This window comes from Rhodamnia argentea, chromosome 1 (genome assembly GCF_020921035.1).
Source record: "Rhodamnia argentea isolate NSW1041297 chromosome 1, ASM2092103v1, whole genome shotgun sequence".
Taxonomy (NCBI): domain Eukaryota; kingdom Viridiplantae; phylum Streptophyta; class Magnoliopsida; order Myrtales; family Myrtaceae; genus Rhodamnia; species Rhodamnia argentea.
The window spans coordinates 15,114,281-15,123,946 of record NC_063150.1 but is presented as its reverse complement, the minus strand read 5'-3'; the positions used below and the strand labels follow the sequence as shown (position 1 = coordinate 15,123,946).

General features: G+C 42.3%; 1 protein-coding gene across 2 annotated transcripts; it reads right to left on the bottom strand.

Annotated features, from left to right (window-relative positions):
• Nucleotides 1-3,271: 3,271 nt before the first annotated feature.
• On the bottom strand, nt 3,272-8,887 carry LOC115753267 (UDP-glucuronate 4-epimerase 6). 2 transcript variants are annotated; one of them, XM_048280850.1, is made up of 2 exons: nt 8,868-8,887; nt 3,272-5,192 (listed from the first exon to the last, which is right to left on the bottom strand). In XM_048280850.1, exon 2 carries the CDS (start codon nt 5,094-5,096, stop codon nt 3,744-3,746), a length of 1,353 nt encoding a protein of 450 aa, XP_048136807.1. In that variant the 5' UTR covers nt 5,097-5,192; nt 8,868-8,887; the 3' UTR covers nt 3,272-3,743. The 2 variants fall into 2 exon arrangements, with proteins under 2 accessions (XP_048136807.1, XP_030547669.1); XM_030691809.2 differs by having other exon boundaries at nt 3,272-5,180.
• Between the last annotated feature and the right edge of the window lie 779 nt (nt 8,888-9,666).

Below are 9,666 nucleotides of genomic sequence, written 5' to 3'. Positions count from 1 at the left end.
AGGTCTTCAAAGGATCGTTCCTCAATCGCTGATTGGACGCCATCAATCTTGATTGAATGAGACCGTATCTAGGGAGATTTGGTGACTGTTAGTGTTGAATATGAACTTCTCGGATTCAGTCATCCACACAACTCAATCCTCGATTTCCATAAGTGGAGTTCTTCAAATATAAAATTTTTCTTGTCTTATGGAAGGTAATTTCCAATCAAGGATATTCTATCAATTATGCTATAGAATAATTCTGTCGATCAAAGAGTACAAACTTCCATAAATACCTCAGAAGCAACGGACATATGTCGGACGTGAGTCATCAGAATATGGAATCAATATATATCGCAGCTTTTGAACAACCTTCAAAAACAGACTTCAAAAGTAGAAATAGTCTTTTGTATTTGAATATTTCACTGTGTCTGAACAGTCTTTATAAATGAAATTAGTCTTTAGAATGCATCATTTAGATGCAATATCTTGAGCTCCATCTTCCGGTCCCCCCAAGAGTATTGGTAATTGCGGCTCTACCTCGTTGTTCATCTATCCAAGTCCTTCCAAGCTTTACCGAACTTCCCGTTTTAGGATTGTTCATCTTCTACTTAGGTACCTCAAAATTGTAGACACCTCTACGCTAAATGCCTTATTCACTATTGATAGATAACTCATAACCTTCGGACATTCTGTTAATACACCATCTGCATAATTGCTTGTGCTTATTTCACCTAGTTCTACTCAACTAATAAACATATCAGTACCCTTTGATTATTTTTTCATCTTCAAAACATCATAAGGGGTTCTCTCTCTAACAGGTTTTACTCGCAAGTCCTGTTCTAATGCATCTCTCCCCTGTGTCTACACCTCCTGCAATTTCCGCCAATGCCTCAGATTCTCTATTTCTTTAGTCTAGTAAAGGCTTTCTTGGAGCTACTCTGTTTCTTAACGGCCTTCTTTTTATCTATGGAATTTGGGTGGTGAGTCTGGATTCGTTCGGGGGTGCGGATCCAGGTGGTGGCTTGCCTGCTCATGCTTTAGATCTTTGGGATGAAGCATAATGCCAAGAGCAATCCTCGTCTCGCCTTCCCATTCTGCTCTCTATTTAACCGTGCGAGGATGTGCTTGTTAGTGATTCAGGACTAGAAGTCATGCCACGTTGCCTTCGACGGGTGGGTGGGCGGGCGGCGGCGGCGACGAGCGGACGGGCAGCGGCAGGTGGTTGGGTTAACAGCGACCGCAGGCGACGAGGGTGCGTAGGTGGTAGGCGGTGATTTACAAGTGAATGAAAGTGATCTTACGAAGTTATAGGTTGCATATCGAAAATGGGTTGGGTTAAGACCAATATTTGTATAGGCTTCATAGGTATAAACTCATATTTGATCTATTTTTTCAATTTGTTGAATCCGTATTTGATTCAAAGGAACAAAAGTGAATGTTTTTGACACCGCCAATCAAAACCAAAGGTGAGATGTTACCTAAACGGTGCACATAAGGACTGGCAAACAACTTTTTTTTTTTTTTTGGTCAGAACTGGCAAACAACTTTGGTCAATGTTTTTGTCATATTTTATGGGTAGAATCTGCACTCGATTAGTGGCAACAGGCAGACAACTTTCCAACTAATGAGAATGCTTTGCCGCCAAGACACTAGTGCTTGTGTGCTGTCTTAGTCGTCCTGTCTAGCTTGCTTCCCCACTCTTTAAATCCATTAAACTCCATGAGCCGATCATGATTCATCAACAGTAAGTATGTTGATATGGTTAAGCTGCTATTTTTGCCATTATTCTTCTGTTGTGCATTCACGGGAGATGGATACTATCTCTATTTCAAAGAGATGCGTCTCTCTTGAACGAGAAGGAAAAATCTCGTAGTTGAACGAATCTTGCATTATAAATATTGCTTCGGAAAGTTCCGAAATTATCTCTTGGTATTTGGAGCATGGTCAAGGCATTCCTTAAACCTTGGTTTTGGTATGTACTAATGGATCCTCAATGAACCGCATTGTCTTAGCAACGTGGGAGTTAAAAAACGTAAACCTAGAATAAGACAAACCTTAAAAGTTTGATTTTTTTTTTTTTTTTTTTGGTCAGAACTCAGAAGTTTGATTGAGTGGTTGAGTTTTAAATGTAGAACTGATAAATCTTTAGTCCAAATTACGCTATGAATAATCTTGAATGAAGCCTCGCTTGATGTGTGTGAATGAGTTCCCCCCTGACCACGACGCGGTGGTGAGGAGGGGCAAAATTAGGAAATATCAAACACTTGCCCGGAGATCTTTTGATGAACATGAAATGACAATGACAGGTTCTTCATCAGTCAAAACCAAAGGTGAGATGTTACCTAAACGGTGATCATAACGACTGGCAAATAACTTTGGTCAATGTCCTTTTTTGTCATATTTTATTGGTAGAATCTGCACTCGATTAGTGGCAACTGGCAGACCGACTTCCCCACTAATGAGAATGCTTTGCCGCCAAGACACTCGTGCTTGTGTCCTGCCTTAGTCGTCCTGTCTAGCTTGCTTCCCCACTCTTTAAGTCCATTAAACTCCATTAGCTAGCCACCCTTTTTTTTTTTTTTTTAATCTTTTCTTCTTCTTTTTTTTATTTCCACTTGGCCTCCGTGGGTTTCATCAGTAGATTAATGCATTGCAATTAACTTGATGGGGGCAAAATTGTGAAGGAGGCAAGTATAATTGCTCCTACTTATGAACTCTTGATCCCATTGCAATGTACGTACGATGGTCGAGAGCTACGGTATTTACACTCCAATTCCTTTTTGGTCGGAATTTACACTCAATTTCAAACGTACCCTTTTAAGTGTTATTTCCAAAGGGGGCTCCTATTTTACTTATTTTCACACTCTATACCCCCATGCCCTGAGTCAATCACGGTCGCACACGCCTCTTCACGTCGCCAAATCAAATCTATGCGGATGGCGCAGAGGGACGTGGCGAAATTACACCCGATGATGATTCACATCGAACCTTCCCAGTCCAATCCACATGAACCACGAGCCCCCCACTCGCTCGCCTTGACTACATAGTAGGGAGTGAACGCTTTCAAGCTATGTGAATCGAATGTTGCAGACAGGGCCCGATTCTACAATGTTCATCGCCATTGATGAACATCTTCAAAAGTAAGCTAGAGAGAAAGAGAGAGACAGCCACAAGGATAGTGAGATCACCCTTGAAAATCCACAATAAAGGAGAAAATCTAATCCAATATCATACAAGAGAGAGAGAGAAAGAGAGGGGAGGGAGTATAGAAGAATCTTGATATCCAACATTTGCTGTTCAATCACAATTCTTTTGCCTTTCTTTCCTTTCTTTCTTTCATGGGTTGCAACAATCAAGCGGTGATCTACCACCCTTTTTGGTAGACCCTACCGCACATTATTACATTCTCCCCAAAAAGTTCACAGATCTACAGCCTTTCTCTCTCTCTCTCTCTCTCTCTCTCTCTCTCTCTCTCTCTCTTCATCATCTTCTTCACAATCTTTATGTTCTCTTTCCTCTATTTGGTGGAATAATCTATTTATAATTATCTCTTTCCCCCCCATATAAAAATATGCTACAAAAAAAAAAAAAACACCCATTGGTTCCCCCAATTTTACAGGCGAATTTAACGTTTTTTTAAAAAAAATAATTTAGACACAGTTTCGATCCCACGAGATCATAATAATATGGGAAGAAGAAAAAGGGAAATGGGGAAGAAAATTGAAGACGGGCGAAAACCACCACCATGTGAACGTGATCGGTCAGTCGGATTCCCCAGGGCGGTCGGTGCTGGTGGTGGTGCCGAGGCGGAGTTCCTTCTTTGCCCTCGGCTGGACCCCGTAGTACCCTACGTACCACTTGACGAACTTCCTCAGCCCCGTCGCCAGGTCCGTCGTGGGCTTGTACCCGAAGTCCCGCCACGCCTGGCTAACGTTGGCGTGCGTGAAGGGCACGTCCCCGTTGCTCGGCATCGTGATGACGTGCCGCTTCGCCTTGGCCCCCAGCAGCGCCTCCAGGATCGTCACCAGCCGCCCCACTGGGACCGGTGAGGTGTTCCCGAGGTTGTAGACCCGGAGCTGGGCCGGGGCCTTCTTCTTGCCGCCGCTGCCGGTGCTCTTCTCAGCCGTGTCGAGGGCGCCGAGGCAGCCCCGGACGACGTCATCGATGTAGGTGAAGTCGCGGGCCACCTCGCGCTCGTCGTGCGTGCGGTACACGTCGATGGGCTTCCCCTGGAGGATGTCCTTGGTGAAGAAGAAGTAGGCCATGTCCGGGCGGCCCCACGGGCCGTACACCGTGAAGAAGCGGAGGCCGGTGAGGGAGAGGCCGTAGATGTGGTTGTAGGTGTGGGCGATCTCCTCGCCGGCCTTCTTCGTGGCGGCGTAGAGGCTGGCGGGGCGGTCGGTGCGGTGGAGCTCCGAGAAGGGGTTCTCGGTGTTGAGGCCGTAGACGGAGCTCGACGACGCCCAGACGATGGCGGGCTGCGGGTTGGCGTTCTTGGCCACCTCGAGGAGGCTGACGAAGCCGGCGATGTTGGAGGCCACGTAGGACTGGGGGTTCTGCATGGCGTAGCGGACGCCGGCCTGCGCCGCCAGGTGGAGGACGTGGGTGAAGGGGACGACGTCGAAGAGCTTCGTCAGCAGCGGCCCGTCGTTCAGGTCGCCCTCCACGATGAAGATTTGGTGCTTCTGCAACAGCGACTGGCGGGCGCGCTTCAGGGACGGGTCGTAATAGTCATTGAAATTGTCGAGGCCGAGGACGCCGTCGCCGCGCTTCTTGAGGGCGAGGGAGCAGTGGGAGCCGACGAAGCCGGCGGCGCCGGTGACGAGGACGGAGAAGCCGTTGGGGCGGCGGGGGGTGGAGGAGTGGCGGACCCGCTTCTCCCAGGCGGCGCCGCCGACGGAGGAGAGGAAAGAGCGGCGGAGGGGGAGGTGGTCGGAGGAGAGCGTGGGGTAGTTGAGGGTGAAGAAGAGGACGAGGACGAGGGCGATGAGGAGGGTGGCGCGGAAGAGGAGCTTGGAGGAGGCGTTGAGGAGCTTGGTGCTGTTCACGCGGCGGATGTAGCTGTTGTACCGCTCCAGCTTCGCCGTCTTGGCCATGTCCGGGGGCGGCGCCATTGTCGACGAGCTACCCAACAATGGGGCTGGGCTATCTTCTTCTCCTTCTTCGGTCAGATTCTGTGGATGTGTGCCCCAGTAAGATCGATCGAGAGAGTCGAAGGGTGCTTTCGTGTGATTGAGCCCCTAAATTTGCGAAGAAGGAAGACGGGAGGTATATAAAGGAAAGAAGACCGGACAATGCTACCTATCCATACACTTACTTACAAAAAAAAAAAAAAAAACAAAGACAAATGCTAGAGCTATTAAGACTTCTTTATAAACTTTTTTTATTCGTAATCTGCTATACGCACATTGGTTAGAAAATCAGTTTTATGAACTAATCTAAGCAGATTTAGCGTAAATATTTAAGAAATCGATGCGGTAATTCGTGTAATAAATCCGAGTCGGATCTTGAACATAACTCAGTACAAGGAATCGCCCATTTATAATTCGGGACTAAGCATATTTAGTAGCGTATAGTATTTAAGAAACCGATGCGATAATTTGTGCAATAGATCCGGGTCGGGGGGTCGAACGTTAACTCGGTACACTGAATTGCCAATTTGTAATTTGGGACGCCGTCGAGTATTTTGGCTTCATCTAGGAAAATATCAGGAAATGAGGGGACGTTTAATTTCCTTTTTTATTTTTTATTTTTTATTTTTTATTTCATTTGAGTTATTTTTATTTAATTTTTAAATTTCGTAGAAAGAGAGAGAGGGGGGGGGTGGTGTTGGTTGGAGACCACCACTTTCCGGGCTTAAAGTCTCTGCCTAGCGTCCACGTAGAAAACGACCCATAATTGGGGAAACGAAATCGCCCACGCCGTTGCACATTATTCACGATAATGCCATCCCTCCCAATCAATAATTGCATAGCGGGGAGTGGAAAACGAAAATTTGCCAGCTCAAGCGGTCTGCTTTTTAGGATCTCGCACCATGTGCCGCGCACGTGCCTGGATATGAATACACACAACCCCAAATCTCTCTGTCTGTATATATATATTTGATCAAAACTAGATTAATTTCTTTTTCTTTTTTTCTTTTCTTTTTTGCATGTGGCAATTAATGCTGAAAATCGGGCTTAACTGGGCTAAACCCGGTCTGATCTCTATTTAATCAATTTTTAAGAAAAACCAATTTGGTAATGGGGTCAACGGTCAAAGGTGTGCTCCTCCTGCTCATGCTCGTGGGACCCTAAAAAAGGTGCATTCGGACCATTTGATTTACCTGGCCGCCTCGTGTCTGTTTGCGCGTGACCGTTTGTCACCGACAGGTCTTTCCTTTTTTTCCTCAGAAAAAAAAATAAAAAAATATTTTTTTTTTTTTGTTTTATCGGGGACATGATGCGATCGATGCCAGAATTTACGCGGAAACTAATGCGGATTTATCTTGGATTACGAAAAAGTAATTTCCTGTCAACGACGTCCGACGTGGAAATTGCTTCTGCAGATTAAAGTGGTTAAAAAGAAAAAGAAAAAAGAAAGAAAACTACGCGAAGTGTCGGTGGTCTGAATCGCCGTTGCAATATCCACTCACTCGTGCATGATTGCTCCCTCTCGGGATTCGTTTCGTCCCGAGGTTTCATGGATTTTCGGGGAAATTTTTCCAAATTTGTTATGCCGGAAGAGCTTATGTTAAGATTAATTTAAAATCTTGGAATTATTCCTCCTCCTACATCTTCTCTAGCTTCCTAACATGGTAATTTCCTGACCCAAAAAAAAACAAAAAACAAAAAACATGGTAACTTCAAAGTTCAAACTACATTTTTTTTTCGATATATGGGTATTGTAATTAAAGAGAAATTTTCTATCCACAACATAATAGATACTTTGTTGTAGTATTAATACACTGTCTTGTCAACTGGTATCTCGAATACTTGTTAACCATGCCTATCGAGAACCGTCAATGCACCGATTACAAATGATAGGAGGGAGACGATACATCGAAAACGACAAGCTTTCTTTAATTAAGTGTGAATAGAAGTGTCAAACAAGTGTGTCGGATCGGATATGAGTTCATACAGTACAAATTTAAAGGATTCATATCCGACCCAACCCGTATTACTTTAATACTTTTATGTTTAGGCAAATTATAGAATATTTGTTTCTTACAATTTTTTAAGAAAGATAATATTGCTAAAATATTTTTGTGCAATTGATTTTTTTGAAATTTTGAAATTTTCTTTTAAAAAAATATATTTTTGAAATTTTGAAATTAATTTGGTTTTAAAAAATAATTTTTGTACTAAAATTTTATAATTTATTTTCTAAAATTAACATTTTTAGTATAAAAAATATTACTTTTTTTTTAGAAAAGTATATATTTTATTTTATTTTATTTTCTACTCTTTTGTCTCCAGTGGTCGGCGATGGGCGGCAACGACGGCTGCCTTTCGGGGGTGGTCGGTGGCCGGTGGCGACACCGTGTAGCAGAATCGGCGATGGGCTGCAACCGCAACACTCCAAAACATTTTTACATTTTATTTTTTCTTTATTTTACTTATTAAAAATATAAATTACAAACTATAAACTAATATACTTGAGGCCCACTTATAAGTTGTGCTTGGGAAGCTACAGGCCATGGCAAAATATGGATCGAGAATGGGTTAGGTTAAGACCCATATTTGGATAAGTTTTATAAGCCTAAATCCATATTTGACTCGTTTTTCAAATTTGTTGAACTCATATATGATCCAAGTAAATAAAAATGAGTTAAAAAGTGGATCAAAGACTTAAATTGACACTTCTAGGTGTGAAGGCATTGATTTCAAATTATTGCAAAAAAAATTGTGCACTCAGTAAGCGTTCTACCAAAATTACGATACTTGTGATGTTCTTTTCCCATCAAACTAGAGTGAGAACTTCAGTTGATGAGTTGAAAATCTCTTAATTATATAATTGACCTTCAAAATGGTGAAATAGTCTTTTGAAGCAAAAACAGTATTCTTGCAAAGTCTCCATCCCAGTGCATGTTTTCTTTCAATGTACTTTCTTATAAATGCTCTATCTTGTCAACCATGTCTCCAGGTACCCTAAATAAATCAGACAAAATTGCTTTACTGCTTGCAAGAAGAAAGAATCTCTCCTGAAGATCACATTTACCAACGCGACCAAGCAAAGTTAATCTTCTTACGAAAATAGTATATGCAAAATAGTGATATGGTAACACGTGCAGACCGTCAATACTCAAAATATATGCAGCTATACACTCAAATGTAAGATTAGGGATATCAATAGACCGTTCAACCAGATTCTTTTCATTACTTTGCATACTTCTTCTCGGACCCAATTTTCACCTGCAGTACGAGAAGGTGAGAATTATTCGATTTTTTGTATCTAATCTAGAGGGATGACCTTGCATGAATACGACGCGGAATTGTTAAACTCTTTTTGTTTTCCCCTCGTACTACTCGAAATTGTAAATTCCATTGGATATAGGGGCCAAATGGTCATTAGGTTACAGATTTTTGCTTGACTAAGATAAGGCCCCTGGTTTGCAACAAACTGAAAGCGATCCCTCTTTTGTGGGTGTGATTTCACGCTTTGCATAACTACTATGCATTAAAAATAATGGACCCCCCCGGGGAAAAAGAAGCAACAAAAAACATAAATAAAAAGAATTGAAGGCCATGATGTGAATGTGGGCACCAATCCAATGCCCGCCCACTTGGAAGTGTCCTCTGCCTACCCTAATCAGAAGGAAATGTGAGGGTACATAATGCACTTTAATTTAGGGTCTTGCCCCACCATAATTCCGTGATAGACGTCGGTCTCTCTTTATTTCCATGGAGAGAGAGAGAGAGAGAGAGATTTATTTTCCAAATAAATGCAATATATTCTTGTATTGGCTTCATTCATTAAAAGTTCTCAACTTCAGGACCAACTTCAACTACTTCCCAAGCTTTCGTTGAGATCTCAAATGATTACTCTAGTCTTAAATCTGACAACCTGCCCAAAAGTCGCCACTAATTTCTTCCAGATTATCAACATCAGCGCCAGTTAGAGGCGCGTTATCGAAATCCGCATCTTCATCAACACCCCTACCTTTGTATGGAACAATAGCAGCATATGATGTTGATAATTTTGAAAAAAAAATTTGTTGATGTGCAGATCTGGAATTAGAGTGAAAGTTGGAGATTTCTTTTGAACCGAAAAAAAAAAAAATAGTAAGGGAAAGAATTTGGACTTGACCTAAAAAATTCCAATTTTTTAAATATTACAATTTTTGTCTGCACGGGGGATGGAAGTGATTGATATTTTGGGGGCAAGATGTTTCAATGAAGGCACCTTCCAACTACACGGGGACTTCATATTTATGGCCTTTCCCATTCTTGAGGGAACTGCAATTGCTGTTACCATGTGCAATGGTATTAATTAATGCCATTTTCTCTTTTTTTTTTCTTTTTCTTTTGTGGGTATAGGATGGCATTTGCAATGTGCAATATAAATTTCTTTCTCGTTTGCTTCTTGAGAAGAAGAAAGGTCGATAAAATAAAGCAAGGATTTATAATATGTCCATCATCTTAAAGGTTGATACCTTTTCCAATTTAGCTCACTATCTTAAAAGATTAAAGGATCTAGTCCCTA

Coding starts and splice junctions, on each gene's coding strand:
- LOC115753267 (XM_048280850.1), bottom strand. CDS start 5,096: ATGGCGCCGCCCCCGGACATGGCCAAGACGGCGAAGCTGGAGCGGTAC.